Source organism: Capra hircus, chromosome 8 (assembly GCF_001704415.2).
Source record: "Capra hircus breed San Clemente chromosome 8, ASM170441v1, whole genome shotgun sequence".
Taxonomy (NCBI): Eukaryota; Metazoa; Chordata; class Mammalia; order Artiodactyla; family Bovidae; genus Capra; species Capra hircus.
In genome coordinates, this window is record NC_030815.1 from 22,714,856 (window position 1) to 22,741,924 (window position 27,069).

Genomic DNA, 27,069 nt, shown 5'->3' on the forward strand with positions numbered 1-27,069 from the left:
CCTTGAGCTAACCAATGCATTTTTCTTATGGAAATGTTTGTCTTAAGTTGTTAATGTACTGTGTATTTACCCTAGACTCTGTGTTTAAGTCAGTTCCACACAAAGGCTCAGAACTGACTTCACAAACCAGTATGTTATACTCATACACTGTTCTCCTAATCTGTGTTAATGAAACTGTATATTTGTTTGGAAATCTGCCTTTCTTCAAGATTCACGTCCATCATTTTGTGGCCGGGGATGACTCACCTGGTGCCAATGTTGTCTCAATGCATGTTGTGGGTGAGGGGCCCGGTGCCATTCTCTGAGTTTTGAGACATTTCCATTCTCTAATTAGCAGACTGCTAGTAGCTATATAACATCTGGCTGAAGACTAGCATGGGGCACTCTTACTGCCCCCTTCTGATGTCTATGTCAGAAGCTTTCTCTATCTCTTTTATACTTTAATAAAACTTTATTACACAAAAGTGCTGAGCGATCAAGCCTGTCACTGGCCCTGGATTGAATTCTCCGGAGGCCAAGAATCCTGGTGTCTTTCCTGGTTCAGCAACAAACTTTTGCTTCCAAATTATATGAATTTGGCAAATGACAAAAAGAATAGAAGACGACCTACGCTAACGGGTGAACTGTGAGGGATGGAGCAGAGCATCCCCATTGCCATCAGCAGGGAGACCAGGAGTGCAGAAATTCAGCACTTCACCTGGGCCTCTCTGAAGCAGTTCAGGTCCTGCACTAAACTCCGGAGCCCTCCAAACGCCTTTTGCTGCGCCCCAGGGGCCGGGAGGGGGCGCCCGATCTCTCAGTAACTGACAGACCCGCACCGCCCACCCAGCGGGACCCGCCTGGAGGGCTGCCCCCTGGGGCATCAGATCCACGGAGAGAACTCGCGGGTGGCCGTGGGCAGGAGCCGCGACCGGAGCGAGGCGCCGCCGGGGCCCAGGGAGAGCTTGGGGCCGCGGGAACAAAGAGGAAACTTGCTTTTCGGGCCCCACTGCCCAGGTGAGCTTTGCGCCGCGTCGCTCAGAGCCTTTGATTTCTGCACCTCCAAATTCTAGATAAGCTACCATTGCGTCCATCCTCCCCTTCCTGGGAGAAGATTTTAGCCAGAGCGGTTCACACCGGTGCCCTTGAATGCCGCGATTGACGGCTGGAAATCACAGCACGCTGTGGTATGTTTTCAGATTCAGGGTTGTTTTGGAGTGAGTGGAAGTCGTTCAGTCGTGTCTGACTCTTTGCGACCCCATGGACTACACAGTCCATGGAATTCTCCAGGCCAGAATACTGAAGTGGGTAGCCTTTCCCTTCTCCAGGAGATCTTCCCAATTCAGGGACTGAACCCAGGTCCCCTCATTGCTGGCAGATCTTGACCAGCCGAGCCACAAGGGAAGCCCTTGTTTATGGGGCAAAGGAGTAATTCAGGGAAAGGGGAAAGGTATGTACAATCTGGATGGGAATCTACTAGATATTGGGACCCTCCAGTGGGAAGACTTGGGGACGAAACTGAGACTTCAAAAGAAGCTCCTTAGTACAGGGAAAATTATTTCATTGAACATTAATAGAAATGGTTAATTTCTCCTGTCATGTTCATTGGTTGGAAAATGTTTTAAAATGTATGAGTCTTCAACTCATATCAAATTCAAATATTTTCTTTATGCCACAACAATACTTTAAGTTCCTGGCTTTAATGGAAGCAAAATCATCAATAATGTTTTCAATATTACTTTTCTGTATCTCTCTCTTCATCTGAGCAAAAGCCATATTTGACAAACTTATGAACCAGTAACTATTTTGAATAGCTCATTTCAATTTACAAAATCCTTTTTTCCTCTCATTTCTTTTAACCAAAGGTCATCTATTAAGCTTTTTTTTTTTTAGTCAGTTTTTCATTGGAGAGTTTCATGAACTTTTTCAAAATGTCTTCTCATGTGGATAGGTTCTTTAAAAGTTGCGATTAAAATGCTTTTGATTTCAGCATAATGTGTACTCAGTAGACACCAACTGTGAAATAGGCAGATGGATATATAATTCCAGCATGCGTCTTTGGATGACATCATCATCAAGATAGATTTTTAAAGGCCTGAAAACTAGAGCAGGTCATGACCTAGTTCATCAGTTTGGACAGAAGACAGTTCTGGGCTTTGAACACAGGAAAACCACAAACTTCTTGGTCACAAATGAAATTCAGACTGGATACCAGCCAGATGGCAGGAGTGTAGTGTGAGTGTGCAGCCTGGGATCTGGTTGAGGACCTTGCAATCTGTGTGTCTTCTAGCTGGAGATCACGGAATTTGAACGAAAATGAATCATGAGCTCCTTTACCTGGGTAAAGAGACAGTGCAAGAGCAGTGGGTGCATTCTCTATGGATCAGAAATTCACAGAGGAAGCCTGCACTTCCAGTGGAGATGATGGGGAAAGGCTGTCATCTGTTCTAGTGCAGTGGTCTTAAAACTAACGTCTCAGCTCCGCAGCTCTTCTCCTCAATGCTACTCGGTGATGCTGGGGCTCTAGTTCCTTCCAGGACATTTCTCCTTTGCCTGCAGATTGTTTTTCTTTCCCATGCCAGTTCCAAGGGTGGACTAGAAGGCTGGAAGGAATTTTCTGTTTTCCTGACTGGAGTATGATTGATAACAACCGCCATCAATTAGGAAAAGGAAAACTAATGGTTGCTGCTAGATGCTATGTGTCACCAGTCAGATGGGCAAAAACTAAACAAGATGATAAGACCCTGTTTTGGTCAAGGTGTGAGAACATATAAGAGCTTCTATGGTCTTGATATGGATTAATGTACCATTGTTATCATGGACAGTTGGCAGTATGCATGTGCAAGATTTATGTGTTGACAAATAATATTGAGTTCATGCCCCTTATTCAGAGAAAGACTCTCGCTAGGGTATGGCACCTGCATTCACTTGTAGCCGTCTCTCCTCTAAAGGCACTAATTTCTGAGAAGGAACAACTCTAGGAGGTGACCCTGCCAGCACTTAGGGACTGAAGTCTTTATGGAAAACAACTAGGATCAAACCCAGGACAGCCCAGGGCTGGAGAGCAGAACCTCACACTGCATGGCCCTTGCTTTTTTCTTCCTGCCTGTGCCTTGCTGCTGAAAGACGGAAACCCAGCAGAGAGTTGAGAAGGTGACTTTATTTTATTTTTATTTTATTTTATTTTTTTAATTTTAAAATCTTTAATTCTTACATGCGTTCCCAAACATGAACCCCCCTCCCACCTCCCTCCCCATAACATCTCTCTGGGTCATCCCCATGCACCAGCCCCAAGCATGCTGTATGCTGCATCAGACATAGACTGGCAATTCGATTCTTACATGGTAGTATACATGTTAGAATGCCATTCTCCCAAATCATCCCACCCTCTCCCTCTCCCTCTGAGTCCAAAAGTCCGTTATACACATCTGTGTCTTTTTTGCTGTCTTGCATACAGAGTCGTCATTGCCATCTTTCTAAATTCCATATATATGTGTTAGTATACTGTATTGGTGTTTTTCTTTCTGACTTACTTCACTCTGTATAATCGGCTCCAGTTTCATCCATCTCATCAGAACTGATTCAAATGAATTCTTTTTAACGGCTGAGTAATACTCCATTGTGTATATGTACCACAGCTTTCTTATCCATTCATCTGCTGATGGACATCTAGGTAGTTTCCATGTCCTGGCTATTATAAACAGTGCTGCAATGAACATTGGGGTACATGTGTCTCTTTCAATTCTGATTTCCTCAGTGTGTATGCCCAGCAATGGGATTGCTGGGTCATAAGGTAGTTCTATTTGCAATTTTTTAAGGAATCTCCACACTGTTCTCCATAGTGGCTGTACTAGTTTGCATTCCCACCAACAGTGTAGGAGGGTTCCCTTTTCTCCACACCCTCTCCAGCATTTATTGCTTGCAGCCATTCTGACTGGTGTGAAGTGGTACCTCATTGTGGTTTTGATTTGCATTTCTCTAATAATGAGTGATGTTGAGCATCTTTTTATGTGTTTGTTAGCCATCCGTATGTCTTCTTTGGAGAAATGTCTATTTAGTTCTTTGGCCCATTTTTTGATTGGGTCATTTATTTTTCTGGAATTGAGCTGCATAAGTTGCTTGTATATTTTTGAGATTAGTTGTTTGTCAGTTGCTTCATTTGCTATTATTTTCTCCCATTCAGAAGGCTGTCTTTTCACCTTGCTTATATTTTCCTTTGTTGTGCAGACGCTTTTAATTTTAATTAGATCCCATTTGTTTATTTTTGCTTTTATTTCCAGAATTCTGGGAGGTGGATCATAGAGGATCCTGCTGTGATTTATGTCGGACAGTGTTTTGCCAATGTTCTCCTCTAGGAGTTTTATAGTTTCTGGTCTTACATTTAGATCTTTAATCCATTTTGAGTTTATTTTTGTGTGCGGTGTTAGAAAGTGATCTAGTTTCATTCTTTTACAAGTGGTTGACCAGTTTTTCCAGCACCACTTGTTAAAGAGATTGTCTTTACTCCATTGTATATTCTTGCCTCCTTTGTCAAAGATAAGGTGTCTATATGTGTGTGCATTTATCTCTGGGCTTTCTATTTTGTTCCATTGATCTATATGTCTGTCTTTGTGCCAGTACCATACTGTCTTGATGACTGTGGCTTTGTAGTAGAGCCTGAAGTCGGGCAAGTTTATTCCTCCAGTTCCATTCTTCTTTCTCAAGATTGCTTTGGCTATTCGAGGCTTTTTGTATTTCCATACAAATCTTGAAATTATTTGTTCTAGTTCTGTGAAAAATATGGCTGGTAGCTTGATAGGGATTGCATTGAATTTGTAAATTGCTTTGGGTAGTATACTCATTTTCACTATATTGATTCTTCCGATCCATGAACATGGTATATTTCTCCATCTATTAGTGTCCTCTTTGATTTCTTTCATCAGTGTTTTATAGTTTTCTATATATAGGTCTTTAGTTTCTTTAGGTAGATATATTCCTAAGTATTTTATTCTTTTCGTTGCAATGGTGAATGGAATTGTTTCCTTAATTTCTTTTTCTACTTTCTCATTATTAGTGTATAGGAATGCAAGGGACTTCTGTGTGTTGATTTTATATCCTGCAACTTTACTATATTCATTGATTAGCTCTAGTAATTTTCTGGTGGAGTCTTTAGGGCTTTCTATGTAGAGGATCATGTCATCTGCAAACACTGAAAGTTTTACTTCTTCCTTTCCAATTTGGATTCCTTTTATTTCTTTATCTGCTCTGATTGCTGTGGCCAAAACTTCCAGAACTATGTTGAATAGTAGCGGTGAAAGTGGGCACCCTTGTCTTGTTCCTGACTTTAGGGGAAATGCTTTCAATTTTTCACCATTGAGGATAATGTTTGCTGTGGGTTTGTCATATATAGCTTTTATTATGTTGAGGTATGTTCCTCCTATTCCTGCTTTCTGGAGAGTTTTATCATAAATGGATGTTGAATTTTGTCAAAGGCCTTCTCTGAATCTATTGAGATAATCATATGGTTTTTATTTTTCAATTTGTTAATGTGGTGGATTACATTGATTGATTTGCGGATATTGAAGAATCCTTGCATCCCTGGGATAAAGCCCACTTGGTCATGGTGTATGATCTTTTTAATGTGTTGTTGGATTCTGATTGCTAGAATTTTGTTGAGGATTTTTGCATCTATGTTCATCAGTGATATTGGCCTGTAGTTTTCTTTTTTTGTGACATCTTTGTCAGGTTTTGGTATTAGGGTGATGGTGGCCTCATAGAATGAGTTTGGAAGTTTACCTTCCTCTGCAATTTTCTGGAAGAGTTTGAGGAGGATAGGTGTTAGCTCTTCTCTAAATTTTTGGTAGAATTCAGCTGTGAAGCCGTCTGGACCTGGGCTTTTGTTTGCTGGAAGATTTCTGATTACAGTTTCAATTTCCGTGCTTGTGATGGGTCTGTTAAGATTTTCTATTTCTTCCTGGTTCAGTTTTGGAAAATTGTACTTTTCTAAGAATTTGTCCATTTCTTCCACCTTGTCCATTTTATTGGCATATAACTGCTGATAGTAGTCTCTTATGATCCTTTGTATTTCTGTGTTGTCTGTTGTGATCTCTCCATTTTCATTTCTAATTTTATTGATTTGATTTTTCTCTCTTTGCTTCTTGATGGGTCTGGCTAATAGTTTGTCAATTTTATTTATCCTTTCAAAGAACCAGCTTTTGGCTTTGTTGATTTTTGCTATGGTCTCTTTTGTTTCTTTTGCATTTATTTCTGCCCTAATTTTTAAGATTTCTTTCCTTTTACTAACTCTGGGGTTGTCCAATTCTTCCTTTTCTAGTTGCTTTAGTTGTAGAGTTAGGTTATTTATTTGACTTTTTTCTTGTTTCTTGAGGTATGCCTGTATTGCTATGAACTTTCCGCTTAGCACTGCTTTTATAGTGTCCCACAGGTTTTGGGTTGTTGTGTTTTCATTTTCATTAGTTTCTATGCATATTTTGATTTCTTTTTTGATTTCTTCTGTGATTTGTTGGTTATTCAGAAGTGTGTTGTTCAACCTCCATATGTTGGAATTTTTAATAGTTTTTCTCCTGTAATTGAGAGCTAATCTTAATGCATTATGGTCAGAAAAGATGCTTGGAATGATTTCGATTTTTTTGAATTTATCAAGTTTAGATTTATGGCCCAGGATGTGATCTATCTTGGAGAAGGTTCCATGAGCACTTGAAAAAAAGGTGAAATTCATTGTTTTGGGGTGAAATGTCCTATAGATATCAATTAGGTCTAACTGATCTAATGTATCATTTAAAGTTTGCGTTTCTTTGTTAATTTTCTGTTTAGTTGATCTGTCCATAGGTGTGAGTGGGGTATTAAAGTCTCCCACTATTATTGTGTTATTGTTGATTTCCCCTTTCATACTTGTAAGCATTTGTCTTACATATTGCGGTGCTCCTATATTGGGTGCACATATATTTATAATTGTTATATCTTCTTCTTGGATTGATCCTTTGATCATTATGTAGTGGCCTTCTTTGTCTCTTTTCACAGCCTTTGTTTTAAAGTCTATTTTATCGGATATGAGTATTGCCACTCCTGCTTTCTTTTGGTCTCTATTTGCGTGGAATATCTTTTTCCAGCCCTTCACTTTCAGTCTGTATGTGTCCCTTGTTTTGAGGTGGGTCTCTTGTAAGCAGCATATAGAGGGGTCTTGTTTTTGTATCCATTCAGCCAGTCTTTGCCTTTTGGTTGGGGCATTCAACCCTTTTATGTTTAAGGTAATTATTGATGAGTATGATCCCGTTACCATTTACTTTATTGTATTGGGTTCGGGTTTATACACCCTTTTTGTGTTTCCTGTCTAGAGAATATCCTTTAGAATTTGTTGGAGAGCTGGTTTGGTGGTGCTGAATTCTCTCAGCTTTTGCTTGTCTGTAAAGCTTTTGATTTCTCCTTCATATTTGAATGAGATCCTTGCTGGGTACAGTAATCTGGGCTGTAGGTTATTTTCTTTCATCACTTTAAGTATGTCTTGCCATTCCCTCCTTGCCTGAAGAGTTTCTATTGAAAGATCAGCTGTTATCCTTATGGGAATCCCCTTGTGTGTTATTTGTTGTTTTTCCCTTGCTGCTTTTAATATTTGTTCTTTGTGTTTGCTCTTTGTTAATTTGATTAATATGTGTCTTGGGGTGTTTCGCCTTGGGTTTATCCTGTTTGGAACTCTCTGTGTTTCTTGGACTTGGGTGATTATTTCCTTCCCCATTTTAGGGAAGTTTTCAACTATTATCTCCTCAAGGATTTTCTCATGATCTTTCTTTTTGTCTTCTTCTTCTGGGACTCCTATAATTCGAATGTTGGAGCATTTCATATTGTCCTGGAGGTCTCTGAGATTGTCCTCATTTCTTTTAATTTGTTTTTCTTGTTTCCTCTCTGATTCATTTATTTCTACCATTCTATCTTCTATTTCACTAATCCTATCTGCTGCCTCCATTATTCTACTAATTGTTGCCTCCAGAGTGTTTCTGATCTCATTTATTGCATTATTCATTATATTTTGACTCTTTTTTATTTCTTCTAGGTCCTTGTTAAACCTTTCTTGCATCTTCTCAATCCTTGTCTCTAGGCTATTTATCTGTGATTCCATTTTGATTTCAAGATTTTCGATCATTTTCACTATCAATATTCGGAATTCTTTCTCAGGTAGATTCCCTACCTCTTCCTCTTTTGTTTGGTTTGGTGGGCAACTCTCCTGTTCCTTTACCTGCTGAGTATTCCTCTGTCTCTTCATCTTGGTTATATTGCTGCATTTGGGGTGGCCTTTTTATATTCTGGTAATTTGTGGAGTTCTCTTTATTATGGAGCTTCCTCACTGTGGGTGGGGTTGTATCAGTGGCTTGTCAAGGTTTCCTGGTTAGGGAGGCTTGCGTTGGAGTTCTGGTGGGTGGAGCTGGGTTTCTTCTCTCTGATGGTGAGTCTTCCAGAAACAGACTTTCAGCAAGTTCTGTGTTTATCTCCAAGTCTCTGAGGAAACGCCAGCGCTTCAGAAAACAGCCCACATCTTGCCTCAAACACACACTGTCTTCAACCAAGAGGGCTACTTGACCTTTCTCGAGTGTACAGTGGAGTTTTCCAGATGCCTCTTTTTTTGTTCCGTATTCTGGAAGGAAGTCACAACCTGCAGCTCACACGTAGAAATGGGGAGTTGTACTTTTACCTTCTGACGTCGGTAGCCGGTGGCGCCCGCGTTGGCGGCGTTGGAAAGGGAATCAAGATTCTCCCGCAACTCCCCGCGGCAGAGCTTCTACCCATTTCACAGAAGCGCAAGAACCGAGAGAGAGAGAGAGAGAGAGAGAGAGAGAGCCCGAGGAAATGACCAAGTCCTCTGTGGCTCACTCCAGTGTCACTGTAGGTTAGATGACTGTAGGGGAAAGCGTCTGCAGCTCCCCTCACCCGGCCCCCCTGGCCATCACCCACGGAGGCTGGCGTTGCCGAATGCAGGGCGCTAGGACCCGGTGGCGCGGCGTGGGCAGGGACTGGGTGCTCCGGAAGCAGAAGGGCGCCACTGCGCCCGTCAGTCCCGGGCAGGTGGGGGCGCGGCGCGGTGCTAGGGGCGCCGAGGGGCGGAGGCGGCCGACACACCAAGAAGGTGATTTTAGAAGTATGTTAAAAAGTAGTACAGGACTACTCATACTAAAGAACAAGAAACATTATTAATGAGTAATGTGTGTGATTCTCTGCAGTCCTAGGAGATCTCTCTGATTTCCCTATTATTCATTTTTATAGTAATCAAAGCATTTTCTACTAATCCTTCTTTTACAAAGAATTTCTATGACTTCCTAGAATACTTCTAGAAGTCTGAAACACAGAAATTGGAATTGTCTCTAGCATTGAGCACAGAAGAGTTCACAAACTAAATTGTGAAACTAGCACCCAAGTTAAATATTTTTACCAAGGACCAGCATCTTTCCAGTGTTGCCTTTCAGTCACTGCCTCAGGGCAGCTGTCCTGTCTGTTCCCCATGGGCAGCTACTCTGGGACTCACTGTCCTGATCATTTCTGCCAGGCACACTGTTATGCTTCTTGTAATATGGGCCCATTGATCCTAACAGTAACCCTGTGAAAAACTACTGTTATTTTGCACATGTTAAAGAAGAGGATCAGGACAGCATGCGTGCCTGCGTGCATGCTAGGTTGGTGCAGAGGGGTCCAACTCCTGTGACACATGGGCAGTAGCCCACCAGGCTCCTCTGTCCATGGGATTTTCAAGAAAGAATACTGGAGGGGGTTGCCATATCCATCTCCTTAGTGTTTGTGATATTTTTCAGGGTCACACTGCTGTTAAATAGCAGAGCTGCATTCAAAGGTTTTGAAACTTAGAACTCTCCTTTCACTTGTGCTCTCTTGCAGTGATTTCCACTCAGAGAAACTTTGAAGCCAGAAACCATCACAGAACAGAGCTCCTGTGTTGGAGGCAGTGAAGATATAGTGTAAGGGAGTGGATTGTTCAGTAAAGCAGGACCAAGGAGGTGGGAGGAAGAGTAACAGGTGTTAGGATCAGCCACTCAGCACCACATGTTGGCAGCTTTTCTGGACGAGATGAGTCTTACCCCAGATACTGACACCAACAGTTCTTTGCTGACTGGGTATAAATTAGTTTATCTGTGACTTCAGGACTAATCATTTTCCACAGTTTCAGAACTCCTTTCTACCCTTTTTTTTCTTGGAGGAGTGGAATGGAGGGCCGCACTCCGTAGCTTGCAGAATCCATGGCACCTGAGCTTCTTATACTGGAAGCGTGGAGTCGAAACCACTGGACTGCCAGGGAATTCCAGTAATTCCACCTTTTGACAATCAAGTCCTGAGAAGTAATAGAACCATTCCATAGTATAAATGGACAAATGCTATTCCACAATAGGTTTATGTAGACAAAAGAAAGATTTAGGTCTTCAGAATGAAGAAACAAGTTTTCCCTCCTAAGAATTTAATAAAAACAAATTAGAAGATTAAGGAAATGAACATGTTTTCTAAATTTTATTATAATGTAAACAAAAATTTTAAAAGAAAATATAAATATGATGAGATAAACTAATAAATGAAAATATGTACATAAAGAAACATATAAATAACATCAGGGCAGTCATCGCTATGCACAGATTCCCGTGCAGCTGAATACTCTTTATACCTACTTGTTATTACTACTGAGAAAGAATTTATTGATTTATTCAATAAATATTTTGGCTAAAGCAGAATTCAGAGTCTCTTAAATGACCACAGTTGGGAGTGATGTGGCATCTTAGTCAGTGAGAGTCATGTCAAGGTGAGTTCAGGTCTCCATCCATCATCTTAACCTTTCCTGCAAGCTGGCTGATGAAGACAAGGATCTCATGATTTCCATTCTGACGATTCCCCAGGCGCAGTCGCTGTATTCCTTCTCTTGCAGGTAGACATGGATGCCCTGGAAGTACCTCTTCACAGCCAGGGTGGGGCCCGTCCTTCCCAGGCCAGAGTCTTCCTCTCCCATCACCTGCCCCAGGCAGGCGTCCAGGTCGTCCAGCTGCTGATGGAGTCCAGTGCGGAGCTGCTGCAGGAGGGTGGTGTCCCAGGCAGCAGAGGAGCTCTCTGTGCGGAAGAGGTTGAAGCTCTGCTGGAGCATCTCGTGGAGCACAGAGACGGCCTGGGCCTCCTGGAGCTGGCCGCCCTCCACCATCTCCTGGGGGAAAGCGAAGTCTTTTCTGTCCTGCAGACAGAAGCGAGGGGAGAGTCTCCTCATTTGGCCCAGGATCCTGAGGTTCTGGCTGCCAAACAGCACGTGGTTCTGAGACAGGTCACAGCCCAGGGATCCTCCCGGGCCATAGCTGACCAGCACCAGGGCCATGAGTAGAGAGAGCACGAAGGCCATGGGGAAGATGAGGCTGCTGCTGGGCTGGCTGAGACGGCGTCTGGGTGAACCTTGAGGTAGGTTCTCTGATGCCATGCTTTCTAAGCGAGGCCATTAAATAGGGAACATGATAGTTTTCATTTTCTAGTCATTTCTATATACTTTTACTTCCTAATTTGGTTTTCTGTTATGTATTCTGAATATGGTCAAAGAAATTGTCATCTATTTAAACTACTAATTTTACCTTTTCCCAGTAAGTTCAGATGTGCTTATCCAAATGGATATTCATCATCAAATGAGAAAGGTCTTTGTCTTATGTTAGAATTGAAGTGCATTTGTGATTACACACATCATTGCTCCCTGTTTTTCATGCATAAATGTTCCTCTCCTCTTTTCCGGGAACACACCTGTAGCCCTCATCTTGGGCTCCGTTTCCCCTCTCACTCTGCCTAGGAAGCCAGGCCCCTCAGCCCTGTGGTTTCCGTATTTATTTAGGGATTTAACAGATCACTGTGGCTCCTGATCTCACTGAAACGAAGGATGGGTTTTCCTTAGTGTTTGATATAAAGAGCAGGCTGATTATTATCAGTCCATGAGCTCACCCCACGTTTTTCCTCCTTCTAGAACACGTTCCTGCAGGTCCATGTGGCTGTGTTTTAGGGAACCACAAGGTCAGGGCCATTACAGACATCACCCTTTCTTTCCACCTTTTTCTTGCTGGAGACCTGTTGTCCTCCACAGAATGGGCCAATACCCCCACCAGAATCCTGGTTCTTCTCAGGGAACATGGGTGAGGAGTCTCTAAATCCAGGATAATTGTATTTTCCTAGCAGCACCTCACTCACAAGGGAGAGATCACATGGAGCCTCCTCTGTCCTCTGGAGTGACTGAGTCCCCTTCCTCATCTGCTGGACTCCCTCCCTGCAGACAGGCTCACCACATCCTGCGGCCTCAAAATCTCCTTTCTGTGGAGGGCTTGTTGATTTGTTGGGAAAATAAATTCTCTTCCTGAACCCCATATTCTCTCCTGGAGTGTTTCTGTGAAGGACCCTAGTTCTCGGTGGTGACCTCCTCTTCTCCTGACCCCAAGTGTCCAAAACATCAGCAGTGCTCAGATGCTGAGAGCAAAAGAGTGTTTGTGTAAAAGAAGTTGGTGAAGGAATTTCCAACTGCAGTCATTTTGCTTTTAGTAGATAAATAATATCTACTTTGCCAAGTACAGTTATTATTCAACTCTTTTACTTAAACTGTTCAACACTTGTTCTGGACTGCGTTTCTGAGCTGGAGGAAGGAGATTCAGTGCTGGGGTTATCTCTTGTTGGAAGCTTGTGTCACAGAATCTAGTGAGTTACAGTCGTTTGTTCAGGCTGTTGATTCCACCCGGCATCTCTGTTCCTCTGTCTCTGTCTCCTCTGAGAAAGCAGGGCGTTGAGACCCAGCCTACCAGATCAGGAGCAATAGCCTTCTTTCCTTGAGTGTAATGTTTCACTTAAACTTTCATATTCACTTAGTGACTTATTGGACAGGATTCGTCTCACTGCTCCTTCTCTGGTAGTAATTCATGATGAGGCGAGAACAAGAAAGGGAAGTAAAGAAAGCCCAAGGGGCTGCATCACTTTCAAGAGGTTAGATTTTTTTGTTTCTCTTTGCAATTTTGCTAGAAAGTAAAATTCCACAGTTGTTTTGTGGGCAACCAGAAAACAAGAGTAAGTCTTAATGTCATGAATATGAAAGAAAGAAGGGTGCTTTCCCTGACACAGTGATATATTCTGGGTTAGCAAACTTCAGTGCAGCATAGCTGGGGCCTAGGCTGTGGCAGAGGGGAAGGATCAGGTCAACATGAACAACAGAAAGGCTGGGACAAGGCTGCTTCTGACAGAAGCTCGAGGAAGGCCGAGTCCTGAGTCCATGGACTGCCCTCAGCTTTGTAAGACCATCCAACTGATTTTTCTTTCCTTTAATCCATATGTGGTCTGTATAAGGGGAGAAGGAAGAAGTCACACGCACCAGCTCATGGGAGACAGGCAATCAGAACCCCAGTGCTAGAACACTGACCCTCTCTCACATGGTCAAGGAGACCAGCCTTGCTGAGCATCTGGGATAAACCCACCCGGGCAATGAGAAGTTGCTTTGAAAAAACTAGAATGAAAGGGAATGAAATGATTCAAAAGATCCTGATCTTAATCTTGGTAAAAAATAATTATGTTCTTAAAAATGATAACTGAATTTTATTGATTGTATCCCTAATCTCCCTAATATCCCACCTTGTGATATGATCACATTGATGGGATGGGTTTTTTAAGCATTTTAAATGTATTCATTTGGCTGTACCAGGCCTTGGTGGCGGCATGCTGGATCTTCCATATTCCTTGCCGCAGATAGGATCTTTACTTGTGGCATGGGAAGTCTTGGTTGTGGCCTATAGGATCTAGATCCCTGACCAGGAACAAAACATCAAACTTCTAGGAGAGTGGACAACTTTCCTAGAATCTCTTCCTCAGCAAAGAGCTTCAAGTGCTGTAGGATTTCTCTCCGTTATGCACAAGGCCCTGCTCAAAAGGGAGGAAACCCTTTTGGGCTCCTGGGCTCGTCACCATCTTGTGGGCATTCCCTCTCCTAGAATGAACACTTAGGGATTCAGCATGCAGACCCTTGCCTGTGTTAAGGAACTTGTCCTCAAAGCTTCTCTTGGTTGGACTGAGGGTGGAGTAAAGAGGTTACTATTGGTTATATTGATATGAAAGACTGCTATCATTCACTAAGTTCCACATTTTCAGGCTAATTTGCAAACTTTGCATTATTTGAATTAAAGGATGTCCTCTGTGACTGCTACTAAAGTTGTCTCAATGTTTTAGAAGACGAAAGGAAAGTCTGGTGTCAGCTGCTCTCAGCAGCCCCAGATTGTGTGAGAGTAGAGCTTCCTGCTGCTCCCAGTCCCTCCTCTTCATCAGTTCTGAGTCCTGGCCCTCAGCTGCTCTGAGCACGTGCTGCCTCCTTCCTCCTCTTCCTGCCTCCAAAGTCTTCTCCCCTGCTCCCAGGAGGGCAGTCATCATCCCTTCCTGATGCTCCTGGAATCCACATCGCCAAGCACGTTGTCACATATGTGTGTGTGGTCAGCACACTTTGGTGAGAGAAAGAAGAGAACGCTATGAATTAACCCATGTTCATTATTATGCCACTAATATCTATAGACAACCAGAATACAGGAGCTATAGACCTGTACATAACTGAAGAATTCAAACCTCATGTATTAGGCCCTTAGAAAGGAAATGCAGAGAGATGTGGCAATTTAAAAATTGGTGCAATTTAAAAACTGTCACAGAGACTATGGAGTCACAGCTCTCAGTTCTCTTTTGGACTAAAGAAGAGAGATTGAGCCTCGGGTTTCTCTTTCAAGCTGAGTTGACTCATGTAGATGAATACCTCCTTTTGGATTGAGACTTTTAGATGAGTATATTTCACTTCCAGTATAATAACACAAAAGAAGCACTGAAGCTGTGACATTCTCTGATGCCCAGGATAGAAGGGAAAAGTTTTTCAGTGGAGACAAAATTGAGAAAAGTGCAGAAAGTGACAATTCTGACCTATTTAAAGAATCTTATTTGGTGGGAAGGTGCGGGGAACAGCTGGATAAAGGCTGGCACAGCCCCACGTCTGCCAGCATCACCAAGCCTCACCAGATGCCACCCCTTTCCCTGATGACAGAGAGGGGTGATGTTCTCCAGCCCTGGAGAATGGTGATCATCACCATTGCCACCCTCTGGGAGACCAGGAATCCCCCAAAATCAGCACTTGAGTGAATTCAGTCCACGGCTCCAGCTCAGCAAGATGCTCAATCTGCCTTTCCTGCGCCCCAGCGACCGGAGGGCGCCACAGCACTCCTGTAACAGAGCAACTGACCTTGCTCTCCAGCAGACCTGTCCAGGTCCAGTGCCTCGAACTCCAGTGCCACATCCACCGGAGAACCGGGAGTCCCTGTAGGCAGGAGCCTCCAGCTGAGCTAGGTGCTTCTGGGCCAGGGAGCACGTGGGGGTCCCAGGAGCAGTGAGGAACCTTTGTTTTGGGGCCAGACTGCCCAGGGGAGCTTTGCAGGGGTTTCCTTAGAACTTGATATCTGCACCTGCCCCTGCTTCCATCCTCCCCTTCCTGGGAAGAGGGTTTACCCAGAGCGGTTTACACTGATGCCTGTTTATGCTGCCACTGAGGGCTGGAAATCTGAGCATGTTGTGGTATGTTTTCAGATTCCGGGTTGTTCTGGGGAAAAAGACTAATTTGGGGAAAGGGAAAGGCATCTACGTTCTGGACAGTAATCTAGATATTGGGACCATCCAGTGGGGAGACTTGAGGACAACACAGAGACTTACAGGAGCCCCTGGGGAAAGGGGAAATGATTTTATTTAATATAAACGGTTAATTTCTCCTGCAACGTTCAAGTAGTTGGATATAGTTTAAAAGGTACAAAGAAGTCTGAAACTCACACCAAGTCTAAATATTCCTTATGCCAAAACAAAACTTTAAGTTCCTGGCTTCATTGGAAGCAAAATCATTTGTAAAGTTCTCAAAATTACTTCTTTGTTCATCTCAGTTCAATTGAGGGAAAGCCATATTGAGAAATTTATGACCCAGTAGCTACCTTAAATAATTAATCTCAATTTTCAAAGTCTTTTTTCTTCTCATTTCCTTTATCTAAGGATCTTATGGTAAGCTTTCAAATTTATCCATAGTTTTGCATTGGAGAGTTTTATTAACTTTTTTAAAAAGGTCATTTTGTAGAGATAAGTTGCTTTAAAATTCATAATCAAGATGTGTTTTGTTTCAGCATAATGTAGATTTTCACTTAATATACGATTTTCTACCTAATAAGCATCTTATATGCCAAATGCACTGACTGCATGTTGATTGATGCCACTAAATATCGCGGTGTGCTTGGTACAGTCATGTGAGTATTTTATTTGCTAGTAAAATTTCAAAATGTGTAGATATGCTGTGTACAATGCTAGAAAAGATTAACTTACTCTAACTTGCAGAGGTAGAGTTTTTGCATTAACAACTGAGTTGAGCAAGTCGTAGATATGGCATGATCATCTTTAGGGTAGACGTGAAATAATGGTGAAACTTAATATACACCGGTCACAGTAACAACTCTCACAGCTGTTTAATTGTCCATGATGCTTTATATATCTACTCATTTAAGATAATTGTGTAAGTTGTTATATTAATATCATATAGAGTACAGAACATGAGATGGTATATTGAATGGCATACAATATTCTCATTATCCCCATTTTGATTTTAATTGGAGAAAAATTCCTTTACATGTTGTGCTTTCTGCTGCAAAACAATGTAAACCAGCTCTAAGTACACAGGTATCCACTCTCATATCCTTATTTTAAAGCTGAGAAAACTGTAGCATAGAACAGAAAAATCGACTGGACTAAATGATTCAGGAACTTGAGGGAAAACTAAAGAGATGCCCAGCATAACAAATATACTGGTCACCTGAGAAGACAAGAGTAACCCACAGAAAATAAAAACAAAAAAATGTAGAAAGATTGTCATTTTCAAACGGTTTAACTGGTGAAACNTTTCAATTTGCACTTTTCAAATGGGTTAGGACAGCATTTCTCAAACTTTTTTTCATTATTGCCTCCCCTTCCCTATTGACAGAGTCTTCTGAGATATTTTCTTCCTAATTACTCCCACCATGAAATTTTGAACACACAGTTATGCTGTGGATCCATCTTTGCACTCCATGCATATCTTTTATACATAAGAAAGAAAACGCAAAACTCCTTGTTGTGTTCCCCCTAGGGTTAACAATGCCATAAAATGAAAGGTGTACATTAAATGTAAAAGCTGTTGATTTTATTTAACTTTATGAATGAGTTTGAAGAATGACTTTTAATGGAGGATATTTACTTATATAAATAGTAATGTACCAAATTACATATTTATATGAAATTCATATAAAATATATAATAATACCACAGTATAGATAGGCTTAAAAATCTTTCAGAACTGAAAATCACTTAAAATTTTAGGTTATTTTTCTTCATATTTATTTTGAAGTACTTTTAACTATGTTTCCTTTCAGAAATCAATTTTTAATTCCCTGTCTGCTGAATATTCATCTCAATTTTATAACATTGCTTTCTGTTTAGCTCCTGAAATATTTATGGATGCTCTTAACAACTTTGAGAGGAATAAATAATAAAATACCATAATACCAATCCAATGGAGCAGAGTGAAGAGGAACTAACGAGCCTCTTGATGAGGGTGAAAGAGGAGACTGAAAAAGCTGGCATAACACTCAATATCCAAACACCTAAGCTTCTGACATCTATGGCAAATAGATGGCGAAAGAGTGGAAACTGTGACAAATTTTCTTTTTTTGGTCTCCAAAATCACTGCGGACATTGACTGCAGCTACAAAATTAAAAGACACTTGCTCCTTGGAAGGAAAGCTATGACAGAACTAGGCAGCGTGTGAAAAAGAGTAAACATCACTTTGACAACAAACGTCTGTATAGTGAAAGCTGTGGTATTTCCAATGGTCTTGTATGGATGTGAGAGGTGGACCGAAAGAAGGCTGAGTGCAGTAGAATCAATGCTTTCAAATTATGGTGCTGGAGAAGACTCTTGAGAGTCCCCTGGATAGCAAGGAGATCAAACCAGTCAAGAAATCAACCGTGAGAATCATTGGAAGGATTGATAATGAAGCTGAAGCTCCAATAAGTAAGTAAACGTTATTGCTTACTCATGTCTGATCTTTGTGACCCCATGGACCGTAGCCAGCCAGTTGCTCTTCTGTCCATGGAATTCTCTAGGCAAGAATACTGGAGTAGGTTGCCATTCCCTTTTCCGGCGATCTTCCTGACCCAGGGATCAAACCCGAGTCTCCCGCACTTGCAGGTACATTCTTTACCATCTGAGCTACCAGGGAAGCCCTGTACTTTGGCTATCTGATGTGCAGAGCCAACTCACTGGAAAAGACCCTGATGCTGGGAAAGATTGAGGGCAGGAGGAGAAGAGGGCGATAGAGGAGGAAATGGTTGGATGGCATTACCAACTCAGTGGTTATGGATTTAAGCAAACTCCAGGAGATAGTGAAGGATAGGGAATCCTGGCGTGCTGCTGTCCATGGCGTTGCAAAGAGTCAGGCAGGATTGAACACTGTATTTAGCAACTCAAAAATAGCAATAAAATATCCTTCCCTTGAGCCCTGGACAGTGCGCTTCTCCAGACTGCTGTAGGAGGGCCAAAGAGCTCTTTTTCTCAGGTTCCTTTGGGATGCCCACTTTGGAGAGTTTGCAGTTCTGGGCACAGCATCCTCAGTGAGTCTTTTGATCCTGATTTACTATTGCGGGGAGAAACTTTTTTTTCACCGTGCTGAGAGCTGAAGAGAGAGCCTTGTAGTCCTGCCAGCGACAGTATTCTCTGGTTGGAAGCTCAGAACCTTGCATTTTCCGAGCCTTCCCTAGAGCTTTGTGGTTTATTTTCCAGGAAGGATTCCATTTACTGAAGGGCTTCAGGCAAGGAGTCAGTGAGTTGGGGGTCGATTTTACCGATTCGGGTCCCTTCTGGTGCCATCCAGCCACAGCTCAGAGACAGGGAACCTGGTGGTGGTGATGGGACCCCTGGAAGGTGTCCAGGATGTCCTGGGAGTGAGTCAGAGCACGGCCTCCACCAGCACCAAGGACGGGGAGCTGTTACTTCCTGCCTTCAGAATATTTATCCCTGTACAGATTAAACTAAAAAAAAAATATTTCCTGGCCTATTCATGGATCATAAGAAAAAAATTAGAACATGAAACCAACAGATTTCTTCTTGAACAAGTTGGCAGGAAAACTCAGGAATTAAGGGGAAATATTTGAATTCTCAAGATACTGAAATTTACTGACTTTCACCAAAACATGAAGTTGAGCAAATTGGTTAATTTCCACTGCCCCCCTCTCTGACTGGTTACTGAGTAAAGGAATGGTTCACGGCAAATATTTGGATCCAGCCATGGATAGGGAACAATTGGCTAAACGGTTAAATGATTTTTTAAATATCCAAGTGTTTTTCAAAATATATAAAATAAAAATTATTTTAGGTATGTTTTCCCCATCATCCCTTGGGAAGAACCAGAAGGCAGGACATTTTTCCCTGTTGCCTCATTTCTCTTGCTGTTTCCTTTCTTCAGTGGCTCTTAATGTCCTTTAGATGTCCTCCAGGTGGGCCATCATTCTTCTCTCTCTGATTCAGACTCTATGGTTTTTACTTGTGAGTGCAGATTATCCGTTTTCTTTCTGAAGAAGGGGATTGAGAATAATTACACATGACAATTTCTTCTCTGTCATGTATGCTTTGAACATGAAATATTTCCATACAACCTCAACTAGTGGACTGCCGGAGCTAAATGTGCCATGCCCTGTGTCTTGGTTCAGGCTGCTCTAACAAGGTCCAGTGTCTGGTGGCTCATCAGTGGATAGTTTATTTTCACAGTCCTGGGGGATGTAAGAGCTGGACTATAAAGAAAGCTGAGCGCCGAAGAATTGATGCTTTTGGAACTGTGGTGTTGGAGAAGACTCTTGAGAGTCCCTTGGACTATAAGGAGAGTCAATCAGTCCATCCTAAAGGAGATCAGCCCGTAGGTGTTCACCGAAGGACTGATGTTGAAGCTGAAACTCCAATACTTTGCCCACCTGACGGGAAAAGCTGACTCATTTGAAAGGACCCTGATGCTGGGAAAGAGTGAGGGCAGGAGGAGAAGGGGACGACAGAGGATGAGATGGTTGGAGGGCATCACCGACTCAATGGACATGAGTTTGGGTGGAATCTGGGAGTTGGTGATGGTATAGGGAGGCCTGGCATTCTGCAGTCCATGGGGTCGCAAAGAGTCAGAGACGACTGGAGTGACTGAACTGAGCTGAACTGATGACCCAGTAACTGTCATAAATAATTAATTTCAGTTTACAAAATCCCTTTTTCTCTCATTTCTTTCAACCAAGGGTCTTCCCTTGTGGATCAGACGGTAAAGAATCTGCCTGAAATGCAGATTCTAGATTCTATCCTTGGTTGGGAAGGTCCCTGGAAATGGCAACAGACTCCAGTAGTCTTGCCTGGAGAATCCCATGGACAGAGGAGCCTGGTGGTCTATAGTCTATTGGTCCCAAAAGATTCAGACTTGACCTAGCAACTAAACATAAAACAGTAAAAAATTCAAGAAGTTCACCTTGATAATATTTAATAAATAAAACAAATGACAGATGTAATGAAATAAAAATGTGACTGTATTTGTTAAATTTTAATACAATATAAACAATAATATTTTATATAGAAAAATAAATAGGAGGAGATCAAAGAATAAATATAACAAAATAAATAAGCAAACAAACAATAAAATCAGGGCAGTCTTCACTTCAGGGCCTGATGCACCTGCAGCCAAGAAAATTTATATGTATTCATCTACTACTGACAAAGCATTGGCTGAAGTAAATTCAATCAATTCGGTGGGTAAAGTAGAAATCAGAGTCTTCTGAAATGGCCACAGATGAGTGTGCAAAGATGATGGGGCATCTGAATCAGTGAGAGTCATGTCAAGGTGAGTTCAGGTCTCCATCCATCATTCTTAACCTTTCTTGCAAGCTGGCTGATGAAGACAAGGATCTCATGATTTCCACTCTGACGGTTTCCCCAGGCGCAGTCTCTGTATCCCTTCTCTTCCAGGTAGAAATGGATGCCCTGGAAGTAACTCTTCACAGCCAGGGTGGGGTCCATCCTTCCCAGGGCAGAGTCTTCCTCTCCCATATCCTGCCCCAGGCAGGCATCCAGGTCGACAAGCTGGTCCAGGAGTCCATTGCGGAGCTGCTTCAGGAGGGTGGTGTTCCAGGCAGCAGAGGAGCGCTCTGGGTGGAAGAGGTTGAAGCTCTGCTGGAGCATCTCGTGGAGCACAGAGATGGCCTGGGCCTCCTGGAGCTGGCCGCCCTCCACCATCTCCTGGGGGAAAGCGAAGTCTTTTCTGTCCCGCAGACACAAGTGAGGGGAGAGTCTCGTCATTTGGCCCAGGAGCCTGAGGTTCTTCCTGCCAACCAGCACGTGTTTCTGAGACAGGTCACAGCCCAGGGATCCTCCCGGGCCATAGCTGACCAGCACCAGGGCCATGAGTAGAGAGAGCACGAAGGCCATGGGGAAGATGAGGCTGCTGCTGGGCTGGCTGAGACGGTGTCTGGTGGAACCTTGAGGTAGGTTCTCTGATGCCAGGCTTTCTAAGCGAGGCTATTAAATAGGGAACATGGTAGTTTTCATTTTCTAGTCATTTCTATGCACTTTTACTTCCTTTTTTGATTTTCATTTATGTATTCTGAATATGGTCAAAAGAATTGTTATCATACTAAACTAGTAATTTTATCTATTTCCCAATAACTTCAAATGTACCCATCCAAATGGATATTTTTCAATCAAATGAGAAAGGTCTTTGTCAGACATCAGAAATGATGTAGGTTTCTAAGTACAAACATTACCACTCTTTCTCCTTCATGTGTAAATGTAGCTCTTCTCTGTTCCATGAACACATTTTTGGCCCTGATCCTAGGCTCAATTTCTGTTTCTTTCTTTACTTAGGAAGGCAGGCTCTGTATTTATCAGGGATTTACCAGGTCACTCTAGCAAATAAACTGTTTGAAACAAAGGATGGGTTTTCTTTAGTGTCTGGTTTAGAGAAGAGGCTGATTATTATGAGTCCAGGAGCTCCCTCATGTTTCTCTTCCTTCTAGAACTCGTCCCTACAGGTCCATGTGGTTGTGCTTCAGGGAACCACGAAGTCAGGACTATTAGAGACATCACGCTTGCGTTCCACCGTTTTCGTACTAGAGACCTATTGTCCTTTGCTGGTCCAGCCAATACTCCTACCAGGAATTCTGGTTCTTCTTAGATAAAATGGGTGGGGAGACTCTAATTCCAGGATAATTGTTGTATTTCCCCAGCAGCACCTCACTCACACAGGAGAGATCACATGGAGCCACCCCCTGTCCTCTGGAGTGACAGAGTCCCCTTGCTCACCTGCTGGACTCCCTCCCTTAGGGCAGGCTTTTATTGGAAGCTTATGTCACGGAATCTAGTGAATTACGGCTGTTCATTCAGGCAGTTGATCCCACCAGGCATCTCTGTTCCTCTGAGAATGCAGGGCAGTGAGACCCAGCCTACTTGATCAGGAGAAATAGTCTTCTTTCCTTGACTGTAATTTTTCCTTTAAACTTTTTATATTCACTTTGTGACTTATTTTGGGTAGGCTCTGGGAGTTGGTGATGGACAGGGAGGCCTGGCACGCTGCAGTTCATGGGGTTGCAAAGAGTCGGACACGACTGAGCGACTGAACTGAACTGAACTGACTGACTTACTGGACAAGATTTGTCTCATTGCTCCTGTTGCGGTTGTAATTGATGATGATGCGAGAACAACAAAGGGAAGTAAAGAAGCCAGAGGGGCTGCATCTCTATCCCTTTCAAGACATTAGTTTTTTTGTTTCTCTTTGCAACTTTTCTAGAAAGTAAAATTGCACATTTTTCTGTGTGGGCAATAGAAAACAAGGGTAAGTCTCAATGTCATGAATATGAAAGAAGGGAAGTGGTTTGCCCCTGACCCAGTGACGTGTTCTGAGTTAGCAAACTTCAGTGCAGCACAGCTGGGGACAAGTCTGAGGCAGAGGGAAACGATGAGGCCAATATGAACAACAGGAAGGCTGGGACAGGGCTGCTTCTTACAGAAGCTCAAAGAAGGACAAGTCCTTGATCTGTTGACTGCCGTCAGCTTTGTAAGACCAGCCACCTAATTTTTCTTTTCTTGAATCAGCATGTGGTCAGCATAAGGGCAGGAAGAAGAAGTCACACTCACCAGCTCACAAGAGACAGGCAATCAGAGCCCCAGTTGCTCAAACACTAATGCTCTCTGGCAGGGTTGACGAGACCAGCCTTGCTGATCATCTGCGTAGGTGATAAATCTGCCTGGGCAAAGAGAATATGCTTTGAAATAACTAGAATGAAAGGGAATTAAATGATTCCAAAAGAGCCTGATCTTAGTCTAGCTAATAGTAACTATGACATTAAAAATAATAACTGAATTCTATTGATTACTAGCCCTCATGATCTCCCTAATATTCCAGCTCTCGGTACTATCACATTGATGGGTTGGGTTTCTGTGGGGTTTTAAAGAATTTTTAAAATATTTATTTTATGTGTTTATTTGGCTGTGGCATGTCTTAGTCGATGTATGCTGGTTCTTGGATCTTGGTTGCTTCATGCAGGATCTTTACTTAAGCCATGGGAAGTCCTGCTTGCCAATCAGAATCTAGTTTCCTGGGGAGAGATCCAGCTCAGGCTCCCTGCTTTGGGAGCATGGAGTCCTGGCCCCTGGACCATCAAGGAAGTCAAGGGGGAGGGTTTCAATACATGAATTTGGGGAACGCACACACATTCAGTCTGTAACACGGTAGCAAGGAGCTACCAAGGTACTGTGTTTATGGCAAGGATTCATTAGGATGTATTTCATTCTTGATATTAGTGAGGAGTAAGAACACGTTCCCTGATGCTGCCCTCACTTTTTATGGCACCTCCATCCTGAATTGATTGCTAATTAAATGTTACAAGACTACCGTGGACATGATTACCAAGGACCTGCCAGACAAATTTCACAGACTATCAGTGTTTATCAGAAACGACAGTGACAACTACAAACTCCTTAGCCTTTGTGAGGGACTCACGCAATACTTCCAGCATAGTTGAAACTGAGTTAATAGCTTTGTTTCGAAGAGCCTTCTGCTAAGACTTTATTGGAATAAAATAATCTAAGAATGAAATGGCAAATCCAGTTTTCAAAACCTAACATGTCAGATTCCAAACTGCTTATCTAGACTGTGACGCCTGCGCCCGCTGCGTGCACTGAGCCCTCACTTAATTTCCTAGTTTATTTCTAACACAAGATGCACCCTTGTTGTTTCATACCTCGATGTGACAAACCTCTTATTTCCATTAGTTCACATCTACCTCCAAATTCTAGATAAGCTGAGCAATTTACAATGTATCTGATTATTTTGTATAATAAGCAAAATGAAATTATCAACTGGTAGTTATTACTGACAGTCTAAATGTGACTGACAAAATAATAATTCTAATAATTATAAAATAATCATATTTAACTGTCCAAGATGATTCATATAGATTGTGCACTGAATCCTCACCATATATTGGGGATACATGATGGACAAGATCCTTATGAGTTTTGACTCCAGCAGGAGATTGGGTTAGAAACATTTCAGTGAATCCTCTGTAGAAAACACCAAGCTGATGGCTCTTGTGACTGTAATTAAAAAAAATACTTCATGCTTTTGAGAGGGTAACAGACAGGAAAACTGGGGGTCTCCAAACAGAGGAAACAGGCTGCAAGTGTGAGACATTTTTAATCTCTCTACTCTTGCCTGGAAAATCCCATGGATGGAGGAGCCTGGAAGGCTGCAGTCCATGGGGTCACTAAGTCGGACATGACTGAGCGACTTCACTTTCACTTTTCACTTTCATGCATTGGAGAAGGAAATGGCAACCCACTCCAGTACTCTTGCATGGAAAATCCCATGGACAGAGAAGCCTGGTAGACTACAGTCCATGGGATCGCAAAGACTCAGACATGACTGAGCGACTTCACTTCTCTATACAGATTTAAAAAGAGGTTTCTCTTAAAATTCTGTGTTGCCATAATGACACCTGGTTCCACCTGAACTTAACTTTTCCCAAACCTTGAGCTAACCAATGCATTTTTCTTCTGGAAATGTTTGTCTTAAGCTGTTAATGTACTGTGTATTTACCCTAGACTCTGTGTTTAAGTCAGTTCCACACAAAGGCTCAGAACCGACTTGACAAACCAGTATGTTATACTCATACCCTGTTCTCCTAATCTGTGTTAATGAAACTGTATATTTGTTTGGAAATCTGCCTTTCTTCAAGATTAACGTCCATCATTTTGTGGCCGGGGATGACTCACCTGGTGCCAATGTTGTCTCAATGCATGTTGCGGGTGAGGGGCCCGGTGCCATTCTCTGAGTTTTGAGACATTTCCGTTCTCTAATTAGCAGACTGCTAGTAGCTATATAACATCTGGCTGAAGAGTAGCATGGGACACTCTTACGGTCCCCTTCTGATGTCTATGTCAGACGCTTTCTCTATCTCTTTTATACTTTTAAAACTTCATTACACAAAAGTGCTGAGCGATCAAGCCTCGTCACTGGCCCTGGATTGAATTCTCCTCCGGAGGCCAAGAATCCTGGTGTCTTTCGTGTTTCAGCAACAAAGTTTTGCTTCCAGATTATATGAATTTGGCAAATGACAAAAAGAATAGAAGACGACCTATGCTAACAGGTGAAATGTGAGGGATGGAGCAGAGCCTCCCCATTGCCATCAGCAGGGAGACCAGGAGCGCAGAAATTCAGCACTTCACCTGGGCCTCTCTGAAGCAGTTCAGGTCCTGCACTTAACTCTGGAGCTCTCCAAACTCCTTTTGCTGCGCCCCAGCGGCCGGGAGGGGGCGCCCGATCTCTCAGTAACTGACAGACCCGCACCGCCCACCCAGCGGGACACGCCTGCAGGGCTGCCCCCTGGGGCATCAGATCCACGGAGAGAACTCGCGTGTGGCCGTGGGCAGGAGCCGCGACCGGAGCGAGGCGCCGCCGGGGCCCAGGGAGAGCTTGGGGCCGCGGGAACAAAGAGGAAACTTGCTTTTCGGGCCCCACTGCCCAGGTGAGCTTTGCGCCGCGTCGCTCAGAGCCTTTGATTTCTGCACCTCCAAATTCTGGATAAGCTACCATTGCGTCCATCCTCCCCTTCCTGGGAGAAGATTTTAGCCAGAGCGGTTCACACCGGTGCCCTTGAATGCCGCGATTGACGGCTGGAAATCACAGCATGCTGTGGTATGTTTTCAGATTCAGGGTTGTTCTGGAGTGAGTGGAAGTCGTTCAGTCGTGTCTGACTCTTTGCGACCCCATGGACTATACAGTCCATGGAATTCTCCAGGCCAGAATACTGAAGTGGGTAGCCTTTCCCTTCTCCAGGAGATCTTCCCAATTCAGGGACTGAACCCAGGTCCCCTCATTGCTGGCAGATCTTGACCAGCCGAGCCACAAGGGAAGCCCTTGTTTATGGGGCAAAGGAGTAATTCCGGGAAAGGGGAAAGGTATCTACAATCTGGATGGGAATCTACTAGATACTGGGACCCTCCAGTGGGAAGACTTGGGGACAAAACTGAGACTTCAAAAGAAGCTCCTTAGTACAGGGAAAATTATTTCATTGAACACTAATAGAAACGGTTAATTTCTCCTGTCATGTTCATTGGTTGGAAAATGTTTTAAAATGTATAAGTCTTCAGCTCACATCAAATTCAAATATTTTCTTTATGCCACAACAATACGTTAAGTTCCTGGCTTTAATGGAAGCAAAATCATCAATAATGTTTTCAATATTACTTTTTTGTATCTCTCTTCATCTGAGCGAAAGCCATGTTTGACAAACTTATGAACCAGTAACTATTTTGAATAACTCATTTCAATTTACAAAATCCTTTTTTCCTCTCATTTCTTTTAACCAAAGTTCATCTATTAAGCATTTTTTTTTAGTCAGTTTTTCATTGGAGAGTTTCATGTACTTTTTCAAAATGTCTTCTCATGTGGATAGGTTCTTTAAAAGTTGCAATTAAAATGCTTTTGATTTCAGCATAATGTG

The 27,069-nt window shown here is 42.7% G+C and overlaps 1 protein-coding gene and 1 pseudogene across 1 annotated transcript; both read right to left on the reverse strand.

Annotated features, from left to right (window-relative positions):
• On the reverse strand, window positions 10,787–11,397 carry LOC108636613 (interferon omega-1-like). The gene has a single exon (XM_018052798.1). The coding sequence runs from the start codon at window positions 11,345–11,347 to the stop codon at window positions 10,787–10,789; it is 561 nt and encodes a 186-aa protein (XP_017908287.1). The 5' UTR covers window positions 11,348–11,397.
• On the reverse strand, window positions 20,908–21,497 carry LOC108636614 (annotated as a pseudogene).